Source organism: Rhineura floridana, chromosome 18 (assembly GCF_030035675.1).
Source record: "Rhineura floridana isolate rRhiFlo1 chromosome 18, rRhiFlo1.hap2, whole genome shotgun sequence".
Taxonomy (NCBI): Eukaryota; Metazoa; Chordata; class Lepidosauria; order Squamata; family Rhineuridae; genus Rhineura; species Rhineura floridana.
In genome coordinates, this window is record NC_084497.1 from 4,794,559 (window position 1) to 4,813,325 (window position 18,767).

General features: G+C 48.5%; 1 protein-coding gene across 1 annotated transcript in view; it reads left to right on the plus strand.

The window, feature by feature from the left end:
• LOC133372632 (calcium/calmodulin-dependent protein kinase type IV-like) overlaps positions 1–18,767 on the plus strand; it is a 265,900-nt gene that overhangs the window by 163,027 nt on the left and 84,106 nt on the right. Inside the window, exon 5 of the mRNA XM_061601509.1 lies at positions 10,258–10,300. Within this exon, the coding sequence (XP_061457493.1) occupies positions 10,258–10,300 (43 nt within the window). The remainder of the gene's footprint in view (positions 1–10,257; positions 10,301–18,767) is intronic.

Genomic DNA, 18,767 nt, shown 5'->3' on the forward strand with positions numbered 1-18,767 from the left:
CTGATCCTGCAACAACTACCCTTAATCCAGTAATAAACTTAAGACGAGGCGAGCTGGCAGAACGGAGTTTAAAACGGCTTTTGTTGCAATTTCGAGGATTCCTTCGAAGGCACTTTTGCATGGGCTGGCTGATTAGAGGCCTTTTGGAGACGGGGATTATTGGAGAAGCAATTGTCCTTTGACCTCCTGAGGGCCTGGCCAAGAAATGAAACACGCAAGCCTCCCCTAGCCCTGCAAGAGCTGTCCTTGGCATCGGAAGTAGTTGGCAGCACTCTGCAGGCTGGCTGGCTTCCGTCATGCAATTTTTTTTTTTTTAGAAAAAAGCCTCCTCCGTATTTTGAAATGGACCCCTGAGGTAGGAAGACAGCCGGAGAAGGGGCCTCTGAGCTTGCCAACAGGCTGCCCTTTCAACCTGCACTCTGACACCACCACCCCTTGTGCACACCCACAACAGGAATCTGGCCATGTCGGCCAGGAGAAACAGCAATATGCAAAACCAGCCCGGTTTCACAAAGGCGCGACCCAGTTCTTTCTAGGAAGTTGACATCAACGGACCGTTGGCTCATCTAGTTCGGGGGTGGCCCCCAGGTCTGTCTCCCTGGCCCTTGGGACTCTCTCCCCAGGCCACACCCTTCACTGGCCTTGCTTCGCACTCTCCTTGAGCTTTTTTGCTGGCTTGGGATGCTTGCCCTTGAACGCTGATCACGCCTCGTGCGTGCCTGGATGGCGGCCAGAGAGGGGCACGTGAGTGTGGGTAGAAAGTAGCCTACTCTTTGTCGTTGCTTCTTTTGAATAATGTTCATACTGCGTTATCTAAGTTTTGTAAATGGTATTGTTTTTCTTGATGTGTGGTTCATGACAGATGCTCTTGGAGGCCACTGATTCATAGGGTCGCCATAAGTCGTAATCGACTTGAAGGCGCATAACAGCAACAATTCTGTATTTGTGTTTATTTTTTGTAAGCCGCCTTGAGGGCCTTTTGGCCAAAAGGCGGCATAAAAAATAAACCGTGATGATGATAATAATATTGTCAAAGGTAAAATTTACATTCATTGCTGGCACTCCTGGCATGTGGGTTGCCCAGAATATAAAGCGGCCCCTGAGGGTGAAAAGTGCTCCCCACCCTATCTAGATCAACACTGTCTACTCTGACTGACTGCGGCTCTCCAGGATTTCAGACAAGGGTCTTGCCCTATCTGGGATTGAACCTCGGACCTTTCCTCACACACAGAAAAGGTGCTCTACGGCTGAGCCACAACCCTTTCTGATGCTGCTTTAGAGGAAAGCCAGTCTAATGTAAGGGTCAGAGTGCCAAGCTCAGGCCTGCATTTAAATCCCCACTCGGCCAAGATGCTCTCTATGGGCCGCTCAATTCTTTCTCCCTCCTTCCCCACTCTCGACCCAACCTACCTCGCAGGGTTGTTGTGAGGATAAAATGTAGGTGGGAGGGAGAGAAAACCACACACTCTCTTCTGAGTTCCTTGAAGGCTGGGAAGCAAATGCAATCCATTAGCGTCTGCAGCTGGTTTTGGCTTCGAGCCTTCAGCCAATTTTGTGCCAGTTTGAATATCTGGCAACATCTCAGCCACTGGCGCTCTGGAGCAATTGGGGTTGTTTTTCCCCCCTCCCCACTTTGCTTTTTTTGGAAAATACTTTACTTAATTTAGTTTTTCAGCTGCAATCCAACCCAACTTCCTCTGACAGTAGAACCCACCACATCCTGTGGGACTTAATTCTGAGTAAGCAGACGAAGGACGAGGATTTTCCAATGTCATCAACTTACTTCAATATACTGTTTTCAAGATTTGCATTGATATATTTAAAGCTTTTTAAGCTTCAGTTGAGAAATCTCCCTGAGCAGCTTACAGAAGATCAGTAATAAGGCAGTCCCTGATTGCTGGTTTTCAACCGAAAAGACACGACACAAAAGGAAAAGGAATTGTGAGGGAGGAGGGGGAAAAAAAAAAGCAACCTCGGGTTTTCTTTAGAAAATTTCTTACCCGCCTTTCACCAAAAGATCTCAGGGCAGGTTATAACAATACAATGTGCAATATACAATTCAGGAACATCTGAAAGCCACAGGTCCCCCACGCTTGCTGAACGACGACGATGCTTGCTGCACCTCTGTGGGGGCGGGAGGTTCACTGTTTAGAGACGGCCACGGAGGAAGCCATCTCCTAGACCCCAATTCCTCACACTTCTGAAGGTGGTGAAACTCTCAAAGAGGGCCCAGCTGAGCCGAAGCAGTGGCCCTGTTGCCCGATCTCCCCTTGTGCTCTACAACCGAGAGGTCTGGCTGCGGCCAGTGGATGGAAGGAGGAGCCTGGTGGAGCTGGTGTCTTGGCTGTACCGATGGAGTGGCCTCGCTTCCCTTTGCTCCCTCTCTCTTTCTGCTGCAGCCTGATGGAGTTTGTCCCAGGCACCGTTACAACCGCCTTGCAAGATTCTTAGGCGTGAGGCCGTTAGCCTCCATGTTCAGAGGCAGTCTACCTCTAAATACCAGACGCTGAGTCCTTGCTTATGACCTCCTTGCTGGAAACAGGGACCAGGACTAGAAGGACCATTCTTGCGACCCTATGTTCAATTATGTGATTGCCGGAAAACAGGCCGACAGTGCTGATGGGGAGGTGACGGTAGCGGGGCTGTTGGGGTGCATGAATGAGTGTGCGTGGTTTGAAAAATGTTCCAACTCTCTCTCTCTCTGTCTCTCTCCCCTTCCTTTTTCTTTCTTTCCTGTCCCGTTGAACAAGACGATTCCCTCTACGAGTCTCCGGAGCCGATATTCACCAGCAATAACTCCTGTCATAGCTTCAGAGTTCCGGATGCGTTCTTTGTGGTCGTGGTGCCTGTTTTTTGGACTATCCTCACTTCCTAGCCCCCAAGGGGGAGAACAGGAGAGAAACTTCAATTTCTTTCAGCTGCCGATGGGAAGACGAGGGGGGAACGATTGAAAGAGAGAAAAGAGAGAATGCAAACGAGAGGGATTGAGACGAGAGGATCAGCAACGACGACTGTGTCTGCTTTTGTGGGGGGAGGGAGGGTGTGTGTAGTTATGACAATCTCTGAACTGAGGTCTCAGCCACAAACAAGCTTATGGATAAGGGACGTAGGTGGACAAAGATTGCCTTCCTTTCCCAAGTCCTGCTTTGCTTGGAAGTCACCATCGCAGATAATAACCAAACTCCCCTACCCCATCAGATCTAGGGTGGGGGAAGGATGAGCGAGCAAGAGACCGGTTTTTAAAATCCTGATGCGGGAGCCAAGCTAGTTCTGTGCTTCTGATGCGCTATGGACCATTTTCATCTGGCCAGGGTATGACCCTGTTGGGATTAATTTTCCACGGTCCCCACCCATTTGGGTGTTACTTTTTAAGATTTCTAGACCAAATATAGTCGGTCCCTCCTCTCTTTCCCTCCTCCCAAACGTAATTTTTGTTTCTTCTGTATTCCAATCTTTTTCTGCGATTAGGACCAAAAGAAACTCCACAGTGGACAAGCGGTGCTTCACTTGTAGATCTTTGTTTTGCCCCCTCTGCATTTCCTTGGACAGGTTTACAAGAGTACCCCGCATTAACATACGCGATGGGAACGGAGCGTGTATGTAAAGTGAAAATGTACTTAAAGTGAAGCAATTATCTATGCATGTACTGCACTGCAATCGCCACTAGATGGCAGTGGTGTCATGCCATTAAGTGTCTGTAATTGCGAAGCACGCGTACGTTAAGCGGGGCATGGTGGCCTATGGAGCATGTCCGTTATTGTGAGGGTCCGTTAAACGAAGGTACGTAAATGGGGTATTCCTGTACTTTTGGACCTTCATGCAGGTGGACAACCGCATCATAACTGTGCTGACCAAATTTCTTGACTCACGAAAGCACAGATCAGGCAACTGGGATCGGCGCCTGATAGCCAAAGCTACACAGAGGACTAGAAACCTGATCTGCCCAAATCAACTTGCCGACTTTTCTTTTACGTTCCCTTTTCGTTAATGATCGCTGGTGTGGCAGGCCCACTGCTGTCTGGACAAAGGGGGATAAAGACAGCACTGCAGCCATTGCGTAGACATTCCAAGTATACGGAAGGAGACAGTCTGTCTATCGTTTCAACAAGGAGAACTCTGGACCTTACTTGATGGTGGGCTGAAGGGGCGTCTGAACAGGACAATGGTTTCGAGCTCTGAGAGAGGGGCGCTTTTAAACCCTGTGCTTCTTCCCACGAGGAGTTGCGGAAGGGTCAGGTAGCGGGGAGAACAGCACGATTAAGTTGATGACGTGTTCCTTGTTTTCACTCACCCACCATGGGTATGCAAGGACAGATGAGCTGAGCATCACCCACAAATATTAGACAATTGACACTGAGTTCCGGAGCATCCGTGTGCAAGGTGTTCAGGGTGTTTGGGAATCGGCCGTCCTCTGCCCCCGCCCCCACCCCTGCCCTCCTCGCACTGTCAGTGAAACCGCCCATTTGCCCTAAATGCCACATCCTCCCGTCAAAATCCCCAGAGACCAGGGCTTGTGTTGGCGGCTTAGAACGCCAGTCTGGGGACCCACACTCCCATTCTCCCGAGAGCAGACGCGAAAGCTGTTCTATGTGGATTTGGCCTCCATGGGGGTCTTGGCTGCGAAGATTTGGCCTGTTAACAAAAACGTGTGTGGGGTTTGACCCATAAGATGGTTGTATCCAAATTTTTGATTTCTCCTCCCCTTGCCAAAAAAAGCCCAAGGATTCTCCAGGCTATCGTGGAGCCAGAGCAAGAATTCTTGCATGTCTTGGGACCGTATTCCCCCGTCTTAATCAGCTTTCTGTGGATATCCTTCTCCAAGCTCTCGCGGGGGACGTTCCAAAAAGCAGAACAGCGATGACACCCCACTGCGTTCTGTCTCTTATGAGACCAAGGGACTCGTTAGGAACAGCTGTGATATTTCTGTACATATAGCCACCAGGCATAATACTGTGATTATGAATTACTATTAATGATTATTATTATTTTTAACGCCTTTGCCAAGGATGGTTTTGATGGACGGAATTGTTTTTTAACGTTTTTAATTTCCTGTTGGGCAGGGGGGACGCACTCGCTGATTTTATTTTTCAAATGCAAACCGACATTCTCTTTCTCTTTTTTAAAAAATTGCAATAATCTCTCAATGATCAAGAAGTGTTTTTAAATGACCTGCCCTTGCTTCTCCCTCATGCAATCTTTTGCACTGACTCCAAGTTGCATTTCTTCCAAGAAAACCTGCACACACACACACATACAGAGTGCATTTATTTTTAAAAGGCCAGATTTTGAGGTACAGCAAGAGAAACATTTCCTTTGCTTGCTCTGAATGTTCCCGAAACAGGCTTTGTAGTTTTTAAGGTGAAACTACCGGTTTGCAAAGAAAACCTAACACAGCATATGCATCTAAGGTATATTCATCTAAGTTACATTCAGAGTAAGCCTGCCGAAGTGAATGGCACGTACACTAGATATTGCCATTAATTTCAGCAGGTCTGCTCTAGGGCTGGGTGAATCTGCCCATTTTTGTATCTCATTCTCATCTCAAGATCAGTTAAAACTTAAAATAAAATACACTTGTAGGAGTTTGCAATTTTAAAAAATCAAACATGAAAATCCATCAGCATTTTAGTGTGAATGGCTGCCACTACCACACAGCAGATGCCAATCTCCCCTGAAAATTGAGTCGTCATCTGCTGGCATTGAAAAAATAAAAAATGGTTGCCACTGGGAACTACTTTTTTTTTTAAAAAAAGTGACAGAGGGCCCAGAACAGGGCACATGGATCCCAGCTGTTGCCTGAATGTTGATGCACCACCTATTTAGCCCACAGTACCCCAAAGGAACCTCCCATTGCATGTTCTAGCACATACCAGTGTGCTGCCCATTATTTAAGGTTCCTATGGGCCTATCATAAACAGAAGAGGATTTCTGCTGTGTCTCTGCATGATTTGCTGCCCCCACTTGTCTCCTTCCAACCTGATCATCCTGGCCCCGTCTCTGTATTGGAACGTTCAATCCCGTGTGATGTAGAGAAACAGCGGAATTGCCTTCCCTTAAAGGAGGCTGCCTGCTGCATCTCTGCATGAGTTAATGTTCTGGGCTTGTCTGCAAGCCCATGAGGAGGGACAGCCAGACCAGTGACAATGCAGGAGACGGCTCAGAGAGCCTCGTCCCCAGTAGAAATGGCAAGTAGTGTCATTTTCCTGAAAGGAATGCTGGGATATGTCAGATCAGTCCCTCCACCCCTGGGAGAATGGTAGAAACAGCAGATATCACCATTTGAAAGTGGAATCAAGCAGGCTGTACTCCCTCTTCACCCAGCTAAGAAGAGAAGAGATATCCAATTCAGTTTGCATTTAAAGGCAAGCTTCCCTAATTCACACATTACAAAACAACAGACAGAACGAAACACAGCCGTCCTTTGAAATCTGCACTTCCCTGAATTTTGGAATGTAGTTTTCCAGCTGAGTAGTGCGTGCAAAAATACATGTACTAGGGTCAAGTGTGCATCAAAAGGCATCTGTTAGAGAAAATGACCTACCCAAATGCGTAACAGGGAAGATTGCAAAAAATAGCAAAATAGTGTACATTAGGAGAAAGTCACACTAAAATGTTCATGAATTTTTGTGAGGATTTTTTTAAAAAAATCACAGACTGGTGGGAAAATAGGGGGAACTGAACTTAAGAGTGGGAAAATGAGGAGCCAAAATAGAAAAGTTCACCCAGCCCACCTCAGTGCACCCTGCAAGGAAGACCTGCTAGGGTCTAACCGATTCATTTGACTCCTTGCAACAGCCCTCGCCAAATAATTAAAAAGTTCAGGAAGTTGGACTCCTCAGAAGGTGGGCCATTCTTCATCAAAACGTGCATTTCCAGGGATCGTAGTGAAAGGTGCCCCCAATTTTTCATTTTGAAAATGGGATTCAGCAATTTGAAATTTGGGGGACATTTAGTGTCAGGATCCCTGCTTTGAAAGCATTCAGTCAACCTAATAGGCTGGTATGGATTGAAGTGCATTCTTTGTCCACTATCTGTTTCTTTTACTGATCCCCCCTCCAAAAAAAAATTGATATTAATATGGATAATTTTAAAGGGAATGTCAATAATTACAATTTTATCGATACTTCCTTTCGAAATATCGATATTTTGAAAGGAAATGTAAATTTATCGTTCTTGATATCAGTATTTTAGAGGCTTTTATTAAAAAAAAAAAAGAAATCTGTTTTTGAAAATAGCCCCAGGAAATCACTACATTAAATTCCATTCTGCAGTGACAGAAAATAAGCAAATTAATGGAAAATTCAGTACCAAATCTGAACTGGCTGGAATTCTTGCGCATCCCGTACACAAACACACACATTATATTAATGCAAATATGTGTCTTGACCATTTTGATCATGCTGGAGGATGAAGGGTGTTTAGCCTGAACACAGGCTAATATTGAGCTGCTGCTTATAATTTTTTTAAAAAAAGAAAAATCAAAATTTTGGGTTTATTTGTTGTTGAAACCAGCTGTTCCCCTCCCCCCTCTCCTTTTCCTGGTTTTCTCACCTTGTGAGAAACAGGAACGACAGAACACTGCCATTTCTTACCCATTTTCACATTGCTCTCTCTCTCGCTCGCTCACTCAGCTCGGCTTCGCTCGGTCTTGTGGACATGCCACTTTCCACCCTAGACATTGTGCTGATGGTAAACCCCCCCTTCTTCCCCTCCTAAAAAAACAACAACCCACAACCTTATTTGGATTCTGTATTTTTTGATAATAAAAATTCAAAAAATGATCAACGTGGTCTCAAGCTGGTTTCTTTGAGAATGCTCATGTGTGGGCACAGGCCCCCCATTTCATGAGGTGCATCCACCCCCAGTTGGCTGCCCGCTGAGTTCAGCGGTCATCCGATGGGCCAGTGCAGTTCTCTGTCGATGCAACGTGTATGACAATGCATATATCTGAGGGCAGAGTAGGGATTTTGCCACAGTGAACGGTGAGACATCATTTTTGGCGGAAGGTGAACTGCAGTGGAACAGAAGCAAGGCTGCATGCGACAAACACAGGGCGGAACAGAAAGTGATGCCTCCATACCTTTTTGCAAGCAATTTCTCCTAATAGAATGCATTCTGGATGTTACTTTCTCTAATATATTCTTGTTTGCACACATCCACCGCCGCCCCCCCCCCAAAATCTGCAATTTTGTCAACATTGCAAAGTACAGGTAAGTGCAAATTTTGAAGGATGGCTGTGTTTCAGGTCTTCTGTTGTTTCACAAAGTGCAAATTGGATAGGTTTGGCTTTAAGTGCGAACTGGATGGGATCTCTCCTGGTAGGGAGGAGGGTCTTGGCAGTGGTGGCTCCTCCTTTCAAACTCCCCAGACAAAAAGGGAAAGGGAGGTTGACAGGTGCCGCTCCTGTGACGGCAAGAGTTGGGTCATGAATCCAGGGGGAGATGAGAGGGGCCAATGCATAGAATGACAGAAGTAAAGGAGAGACTGGAATCTTGCTTTACTCTTAAGGGAAGGAAACAATTCAGAGTATCTGCTCTGTATGCAGAAGTCCTCGGTTCAGTCCCCGGCGCATCTCCAGGTACAGCTGGTAAAGTCCCCAGTCAGTCTGGATAATACTGAGTTAAATAGACCAGTGGGCTGACACGGTATAAAGCAGCTTCCTATTTAAACCAGCCCTTTATTCAGAAGCTTGAGGACTAGAATCCTACTCTGTTTTTAAGGGGAAGATGATAACTCAGTTGCAGAGCACCTTCTTTGCTTGCAGAAGGTTCCAGGTTCAGTCCCCCGGCCTCTCCAGGTAAGGCAGGGAAAGGCTCCCTGCTTGAAACCCAAGAGAGCTGCTGCAGTTAAATAGTAAAATGAGTTAAATAGATCAATGGTTCGACTTTGGTACCAGGCAGCTTCTTATTTAAACCAGCCCTGTATTCAGAAGCTTGAGGACTAGAATCTTACTCTTGGTTTTTTTTAAGGGAAAGGCCATAGCGCCCAGATTGGTAACAGGGACCAGACGGTTTGAACATATAAAACCAATTCTGGCCCACTTGCATTGGCTGCCTGTATGTTTCCGAGCCCGAATCAAGGTGCTGATTTTAACCTATAAAGCCTTACACAGCTTGGGATCAAAATACCAGATGGAACGCCTCTCCTGACCCACCCTCACACTATGCTCAACCTCAAAGGCCCTCCTCCAGGTGCCTCCTCTGAGGGAAGCTGGGAGGATGGCAACAAGGGAGAGGGCCTTCTCAGTGGTGGCCCCCAAATTATGGAATGATCTCCCTGACGAGGTGTGCCTGGCACCAACACTGTTATCTTTTCGGCACCAGGTCAAGACTTTTCTCCCAGGCATTTTAGCATGTGTTTTTAAATGGCTTTTTAAAAAATGTGTTTTTAAAATTTGTATATTTGTTTTTAATGTTTTTCATTGTTGTAAACCGCCCAGAGAGCTTTGGCTATGGGGCAGTATACAAATGCAATAAATAAATAGCTCAATGGCAGAACACTTGCTTTGCCCACAGAAGGTTCCGGGTTCAACCCCTGGCACCGAATCCCTAAGAGTTGCTGCCAGTCAGTGCAGACAATACTGAGGTAGAGGGACCGAGGGTCAGATCCTGGTGTAAGATAGTTTCCTCCATTCCTAAGTTTTACACAAATCTGAAGGCTTATAAGAGCCATCCAAACAACATTCCGTAGTGTGTTCTCTGGGATGCACATCTAGCAAAATCACTAGTTTTTGGGACATCGCGCACCCCAGATCCCTTCCTGTCTGTTGTCTTCCTCTCGACGGCACTTAAGGAATCTTAACTGTTCCGAGCCTCTCATTGCGTCTCAGCCCCCAAACGAGGAAAAAAAGGGGAGAAATTAAAAACTGAAATTGAGCGATTAGCATTGTGTTAGAATTGGCTGAGCTGAAGACTTGAGTTGCAGCGAGCAGCTCTTTGTCTGCCAAATCCTTCCCGGTGGAATTCTGATTTTTCCCGTAGTAAAAAAAAAAAGAAAGACAGACAACGAAACGGAGATAGTGGTGAAGGCTGCCTTTTCAATCCTTTTTCCCCCCTGAAGCACTAAAAAAAGCCCAAGTTTGTGGGCGCACGCTCATGACCCGTGTTAATTTCTTCATTTGAATGCAGGAATTTCAGCCTAATTAGCAAAACCAGAGACAATGAGCCGTTCATTAACGTGACAACGTACAGTTAATCTGGGTCTCAGAAGTTTGGCCACTTGGGCTGACTTTGCTTACCCTTTTTTTTTCTTTTTAAGAAAAAAGAAGAAGAAATAATGAGGTCCATTCATGCCAAGAATGGTAAGTCAAAATGCTAACAGTGCATTCCTGTACATGTCTACTCAGAAGTAAGGATCATTCAATGGAGCTTATTCCCTGGTAAGTGGGTGGATGATTGCTGCCTAAGTGAGGCTTGGAGATGTGGGCTCAGTTTGGATTTTGAATGTGACCTTGCATTTCCTGAAATGATGGAGGAATGGATCTGTCAGTTTTTGGGTTCTCTTGTTTTTATAGAATCATAGATCATAGAATCAGAATAGAATAGTAGAGTTGGAAGGGGCCTGTAAGGCCATCAAGTCCAACCCCCTGCTCAATGCAGGAATCCACCTTAAAATATCCCCGACAGCCGGCTGTCCAGCTACCTCTTGAATGCCTCAAGTGTTGGAGAGCCCACCACCTCCCTAGGTCATTGATTCTGTGGTCATACCACCCTAACAGTTAGGATGCTTCTCCCGATGCTCAGCTGAAATCCGGCATCCTGCAACTTAAGCCCATTCTTCTGTATCCTGCCCTCTGGGACGATCGAGAAGAGATCCTGGCTCTCCTCTGGGTGGCAACCTTTCCAGTGCTTGAAGAGTGCTATCCTATCTCCCCTCAGTCTTCTCCAGGCTAAACATGCCCACTTCTTTCAGTCTCTCCTCATAGGGTTTATTCAAGTCCCCCGAATCATCCTCGTTGCCCTCCTCTGAACCTGTTCCAGTTTTTCCCGTCTTCAGTTCAGTTCCTCATCTTTCCACATCAGTTTGCTTTTTAAAAAAAGAAAAAAGGCCTCATGAACATGCATCAGCGTCCTGCAATATACACCTTTCTTTTGCCTAATAGACACATTGTTTGCAACGCTGTCCCCACCCCAATATAATGCTTTGCATCTTGTTTCGGAAAGGGTGGATTTGGTACGTTTCCTTTTAAATGGAAGCTGAATTGGATTTCTCCTCAGTCCCTAGATGCAGCTGTGAACATGCTACTCCCTGTCGCATAAAGGCAAGCTGAGGGGGGTGGCCTTGTACAAAATTAATAAATGAGTTGGGAGCGGGGGAACGATGGGATTAGAGCTCTCTTTAGCAACAAGGCCAGGAAATTTGGAACTCCAAGATCAGAGGAGAGATGTGGACAGGAGAGGTTTCTGGAGCGTTCCCCCAGCTGACAGTAAGTTATTAAATGATAAGATGGTGAGGACTGAGATCTTTGCCACTGGCCTAATTGCCAGGGACAAGATCTCCCAGGTGCAGGGGACAAAAGTCAGGAGCTGCAAAGTCAGCTGGAGGAGGAGGAAGGAGTTTTTTCCCCTCCCCTCTTGGCTCGGCATCAGCCTTCCCCAACCAGGTGCTCTCCTCCAGATTGTTTGGACTACAACTCCCATCAGCCCTGGCGAGGACTCTTGACCCCTTTAACACGGAGACCAGAGTCGTCTTCAAGTCAGGTTGCTTCTAATGGCTTTTCTCATTTCGCCACCTCTTTGAGTGATTCTGTAAAAAGCCTCTCTGCTTGAAATTTGGACCGGGGGGGAGGGAATTTGGTGTAAGGGGGTGGAGCCAGGAGGATTTTCACTGTCCAGGGGGGTGGAGACTTGTAACAGCTTTTTGGGTCAGGAGGTGGACATTGCCAAATGGTGGCAATTTGGGTGGATTGGGACAGAGCCTCACGGTGTTTTGGCAGATGGTGGGATGGTGTTCGGCGAGTTCTTTTGGGGAGGAGGAACCAGGGTCCTGCGATGAGGCTAGGAAGGGCTGTCTGCACCCAGGATGAGTTCAGTTGCTGACATGGAGACTGAACGGGCTCCCAGCCCAACCTCAAATGCCAGTTGGAAACCCGGCCCATCCGAAGAAGTGCCTGACTGCAGGCAAAGCCTCCTCATGAGTGAGTAAAGGTATCTTGCCGAAACCTCTGGCTGAAGATGGTTGACAGGAGTCAGCTGAGGTTGGGGGTATAATTCCAGCAGCACTTGTACACTCTAGCGCTAACTAGCTGGAAAGGAAGAGGAAGGACGTAAAGCCTGAGAAAAACAACCTGCATATCAACAAGTGGCAATTTTAAAGAAGGAATCAGCAAAGGAAGAATAGGTTGCCTTTCTGTCTATCCCCCTGCCCACCTGGTCCAGGTTACCTGTTGATGCTTTACTCCCAACAATATCGATGCTTGGAATGGTCATTGGGACCTAGATTGAGGAATGGTGGTTCTAGGATAAGCAGTGGATGCAGAAAGGCACAGAGGCGGAGACAGGCCAGAATATCTACAGGAGAGTGGTCTACAAGAGGGTGAGTGTCTTCTCCTCTCTCTCTCTCCTTTCTTAATTCATTAAATCAGCTATTAAGATAGCATGAAAAGCTCATTTCGAGGATGATCCTTAGCCCCCATGAAGCCAACACCTGGCAAATTGCTGCCCCACTCTCAAAGTTTTAACTGCTTCTCAGGTAATTCTTTCCTCCTCCTTCTCCCCCCTCCCGCACAAAAAAATCATCCCTCCCCCTTAGGACAATGATTAAAATTTTGGGATTAGCAGCCACACACACACAAAAAAAGCGCCAGGATTAAACTCTTTGCACAGCGGAGCAAAGAGCTTAGCCTGTCACGAGAGTCGGTGGATGATGGATTGGCAGGGAAGTTGGGCGTTAACGTGCCCGGCGTTCAAACATGAAAGGCGCTATTGTCTCGTCAAAGGGATGATCCGGATTGGGAAGAACATGAGTGGCTTCCCAAAATGGAATAAATATACTCGCCTGCCACGCTCCTTCTAGAACAGAGGAAGGGGGCTGAGAATTTAGCATCAGAAATTCCACAAGAGCAAACAGGGACTGGGGCCTATATAAGTAGCAATGGGCAACAGGGGTGGATGTAAAAACACCAGAGGAAACTGGCTGCAAGATCAGGCCAAAGGGTCATCGAGTCTTAGTCTCACAGTGGCCAACCAGATGCTACCATGGGGGACCTGAGCGCAACAGCAGCCATGCTCCCCATTTGCGATTCCCAGCAACTAGGATTCAGAGGCACCCTCCCTCTGACGGTGGATGGGGAGCGTAGCCAGCATGGCTAGTAGTAGTAATCTGTCAGTTTCACTTTCTCAATTTTCACTCTGAAGTTCAGCTCCCTGCATTTCGGCAGCTCGTCCCGTCAAGAAATGATTTTCCAAACGTTTACAGTCCAAATCCTTTTTCCTCTAACTTGGATTCCTGCATTCAGCAAGCGGGTTGGACTTGATGGCCTTACAGGCTCCCTTCCAACTCTACTATTCTATGCAATTGAAACCTGTTGGTTTAGGGTTCTCACCTTTGGAGCGACAAGCTGCTCCCTCATCTCTGTGTGAATTGCAACAAAAACGGAAAGTTGCCGTGGTTCGCTTTTTTGTCCCGTGTCCAGAACGGAAATCAATCCGATCAGTCAATCAATATGATCTGTAGTAAGTGTTATGTGTCCTCCCCCTGCCCATTTGCATTGTGTTTCCTTGAGGCGGAATTACCTAATGACAATGCAACATACATAATTTATGTAATTAATGAGGTAAGTGGTGTAATTTCACCCTGGCCGACAGCGAGGCAAATAATATTGGTTTTGGTGGAAGGTAAACTGCAGCAGAACAGAAACAGTGCTGCATGTGATGAATACAGGGTGGCACAGAAAATGATGCCCCTTACATTTCTAGTGAATATTTGAAGATGGCCATAATTATCACTTCCTAATCGCCTCTTCTCCACTTCCTTCAAACTTCCTCCCCAGGCCTTTCTCCGTCGCTTCTGTCCTCCCCTAGACTCTTATTAATTATAAGCAATGCTTGCTTGTTTGCTGTTGCATTTTAAAATTTGGATCAGAAGCCGTCTTAAAAAAAAATTAAGACAGTACAAAGCTTTTCACTGCATAAATCTGCTATTCCGCCTTTGCTTGGTTGGCTTCTGACTTCAGCTGGAAAGAATTGCAGCAGCAGAAAAGTGTCCCTTTAAATCTTTCGCCCCTAGCAAGGCTGGCACCAGAGGGTGGCCGGGTTGGGCCTTGGCCAAGGGCCCCTGTGGCCCAAAGGGGCCCCTGAAAGGCCCCACCTTAGGGTAGAAGGGTGGCGCTCCTGTTCCATGATCCGCAGCAGCATCAGGTCCTGCAACCCGACCCTATCACAGAAAGGGAACTTCCAGGCACACACACCCAACACAGAGAGTGCAGGCTTCAATAAGCTTGCACGCATGCCAAACGCCTCTCCTGTCAGTATGAATGGAGTGCACTCAGCCTCTGAGGAAAGCACCTGCCGCCATCTTGGCTGATGGCAGGCATGCCACTACGCGTGACATCATTGACGAGAGAGGTGGGGCGCCTGGGTAGGCTTATTATCCTCACACTGCCTGCACTGGGGGGGGGGTGTTGGCCTACGATGACACAGGTCCAGGGCAGGCTAGTGCCCAAGGGCCCAGTCATGCCTGGCGCCAGCCCTGACCACTAGAACAGTCTCAGCAGAGTTGTGGCACAGTGGACATACAGGGTTGGGTTTATTGTTAGCCAGAGTAGACCCACTGAAATTAAAGGGCATGGATTTCTTCACTCCATTGATTTTAATGGGTCTCCTCTGAGTAGAATTTAGTGGGCTATAACCCACTGCCTGTCCGAGCCATATATCTCATTTTCATACCTTGCATGAGAACATAGGTAGTTGCCTTATACTGAGTCAGATTGTAGGTCCATCTAGCTCAGTATACTCTACACTGACTGGCAGCTGCTCTCCAGGGGACATTCCCAGCCCGACCTGGAGATGCCATTGGGGATTGAACCTGCGGCCGTCAGCATGCAAAGCACCACTGAGGTAGGGCCCTTCCTAAATAGGAACACAGACAGCTGCCTGGTGTTGTCAGACCGTTTCTCCTTCCAGCTCAATATAGTCTACACTGACTGGCAGCGGCACTGCCAGTTCTCCCTGGAGATGCTGGTGAACCTGGGACCTTCCGCAAGGGCCCTTCTGTGTATCTGCCGCGGATGGCGTCTGTGCAGCCTCGCAAGGCGCTGGCTCTTTTACGTCTGTGGGTGTCACAGAGGGAGCTGGGAGGCTCTCCCCACCTCCAGAGTGGCGGGGCTGTCGGCTTTTCTGCTGAAGCGAAGCCAAACCCCGGAGGCTTCCCACCTGTCTTTAATAAAGGGAAATTGAAAAATTTCGACTGGGCTCATCCATCATGCGGAGCAGGGAGGGGGGCCGCCGGCTTTCATCTGCCGGGGAGACAGGCTCGTAAAAGAGGTGGCAGGCGGGGTGCAGAGGGAGGGAAGAAGTTGGCTGGAACACCCTCTGTTGCATTGGGGGGGAAACATCCCGCTTGTTGCGCTCAGCTACTCACTGGCCGTGGACAGAAGGGAGGCGACTCTTTGGGCTGGGGACAAATGGTGAGGGCCAGCACTCCTCGCTGATGGGCCGTAACTCAATGGAAGAGCACCTGCCTTGCAGGCAGAAGGTCCCAGGGTCAATCCCTGCCATCTCCTGGGAGGGCGGAGAGAGAACCTGCCCTCAGGAGGCAGCTGGATGGCCACCTGCCAGGGATGCTTTAAGCTGGATTCTGGCATGGAGCAGGGGGTTGGACTAGATGGCCTTCCAGGCCCCTTCCAACTCTACTGTTCTACATCCTTTAGAGCTGCTGCCAGTCAGCATGGAGCTGGATGGACCAGTGGTCTCCATATAAGGCGACCTCCTACGTTCCTCTGTGGGAGCGTTTGGGGAAGCGCTGTGGCTCGGCGCTTTGCATGCAGAAGGTCCCAGGTTCAATCCCCATGAACGGCTGGGTGGGACTGAAACCTTGGAGAGCTGCTGCCCATCTGTGTGGACAATACTGAGCCCGGCGGACCACTGGCCTGACTTGGTATAAGGCACCTTGCTGCTGTTGGCTGCCACCTTGGACACCCCAGAACGCCGTGGTGGCTAGTGCCCATCCAAGGGGGGTGGGGCAGAGCGCAGAGACCCCCAACAGTAGGCAGGGCCCAAGCCAGTGATGGGCAGAGCCAGCTCATTCCTGGTTTGCCCCTATCCTCTTCCCTGCTCCGTCCTACAAACGCAGCGCTGAGACTCACTGTACATCTATTCTGCCGTCGTTCCACTTTAAGCACCCAAAGGATCCCGGGAAGTGTAGTTTGTGAAGGGTGCTGAGAGTCGCTAGGCACTTTCCCTGTGCTCCTCCTGGAGCCAGTGGTGTAGTGGCACATTCAGAAGCGCAGGGTCCCTTCCTGATAGCCACGGCCACGCCCCATTCTAAAATTACACAACCTCTGAAGATTATCGAGCAATCTGGCCAGGCTTGAATATTTGCTTTCTGCTTCCCTGCCACCATTTGACTGTCCTTTCTCACTGTCAGAAATATTGCTTGATTCAGCACATTTATCTCCTGCTGCTACCCAGCCGCTTGATGATGTAGATGGGGCGCTACCGTCGGGATTCCCTGCCTCTTCTTCTGCAGTTACAGGATTCTCACTCTCCACAACTCGGCTTTTTGAAGTAGGAGCCAGCAGGAACTTCTTTCACTCTGATTGCCTTGAATCAGCAGGAAACGACAAGGAGGCAAGTTAGAAGACTCTTCTCAGTGGCTAAAACGCTTCCCTTTCCTGGTGATTGCCTTGCAGTATGTTGGAAACATAGGGACCCTGCTGGGACCTGGTTCCCCAAAAAATAAGAGGTCTAAGACCCTCCCAGGACCCTAGATGTCTATACCCCAACCAAGGGCTCCAATTCCCAGAGAAATGGAGCTCCGTGAGGGGAATCAGGGAGGTGTCTCCTAACAACTCTCAGAAAATGACCCTTTGCAAAAGACCCTTCCCAGGATTCTTTAGGGGACGAAGCCACGACTGCTTAAAGCGGAATAAATGCATGGCACGAATGTGACCTCAAAGCCAATCCGGTTTGCCACAAAAGGGTTTCGCAGGTTGCAAACAGGCGAGGTAGCGGCTCTCTCTACAACTCGGCGCTAATGTCTGCAAAGGAACAAATAAAACAGAGGGGGGGTTGGATGTAAAAACCTCATCTCCCCCCCCCCATGGAGCTTTGCGAGATACGGAGTTGAGGGTGTGGGCAAGGGATGGACCCCAGGGGTTGATGCGCACCTATCGATCTTGAACCCGAAGCAGCCAGATCTATAGCTGGCTGTCTCGAATCCACTACCCCACACACACGTAGACACTCATGCGCAATAAGGGCGATGTCATCTAATTGTTCTCGGACCCACGAGGGAGGCGAGGGGGGTGGGGGAGATGATGGTGGCAGCGATGGTGGTAAGGAGGTAATTGACTCATCCCGACGCAAGACTCCCCCATCTCATTAACTGCCCTGTCTCCACTCGCTGCTAATTGCTGCGATTAGTTTTCCACTGACCGGCTGTTAGGCGCTTATCCGGAGTTGTCTTGTGTTTCTCTGCCTATGATTGAAAATCAATAAAGGAGAAAATTGCAAAATACATATGGGGAGGGGGCTAGAGGGAGAGGGAAAGTGGTGGTGGCTGAATCTAGGAGGGGCAGGGAGGGGGGATCGTCTGCTTCCAGTCGATTGCGCTCGGGCATCAAATATGCGAATGCCTTGAATTTAATATCTGTAAATTTGTAAAGGACACACACAAGCGAAGTGTTTAAACTGAAATACTGAAGCCCTCAGTTCTCGCACTCAAACTGGTGGGGAACTTCAAACCTGGGGGCCACATGTGGCCCTCCAGGTCTTTCTCTCTGGCCCTCAGAACTCTCCACAAACCGCACCCTCTTTTGGCCTGGCTGAGATGCATCCTGGGACGCTGAACGGGTCTGTTGCTTTCCTGGATGGGGGCTAGAGAGAGGTCCACGTAGAAACTAGCCTACTGTACAAAGGTAGAATTCACTGCTCCGCCCACCTTTGCCTTTGGCATGAGGCCCCCAGGAAGCTTGCCCAGCAGGGGATCTGGCCCTCAAGCTGGAAGCGTTCTCTGTTCTAGGCCGTGCATAAAGTGATCAACTGTTATTAGCCTATTGTTTAAGAAGAGACAGTTCTCTGCCCTCAAGGAGCCTACAATCTAAATTTGGTGAGGAGCAGCACAACTTGCGAAACCCTCCGCCTCTGAATGTGTTGCTCCAGATGTGGGGCTTGCTGGTCTTTCCAAACCAGGACTGATGCGCAAAAGGGATCTGTGATTATTCTGTGATTGTTATTCCTGGAATCTGTGTGTCGCGCCCTTTGCTGCAGCTTCGCATTGCTTCCGTTTGTCCGTGCCTTTTCCCTCCTGTACATCACCAACATGCATTTGGGCAGTGCTGTGGGAAAAAGCAGTCTCCACAGGATCCTGGGTGGAAGGGGCACTGTGTGTTTGGTCTACCCATGGGTGGCTGTTGCTGTTTTTTACCAATGCGCCGGAGGGCATGAGTGTGCCAGTAAAGCCCTGCACGGAAAAGAATTGTGAAACAGCCTGGACCCTGTGGCCTTCCTCAGAGGCTCTTCTCTGTGTGCCCCACCCAAAGGAAAAACAGCGGGTGGCTCATGGGAAAAGGACTTGATAGTGGTGGCCCCCTGTTTGTGGAATCCTCT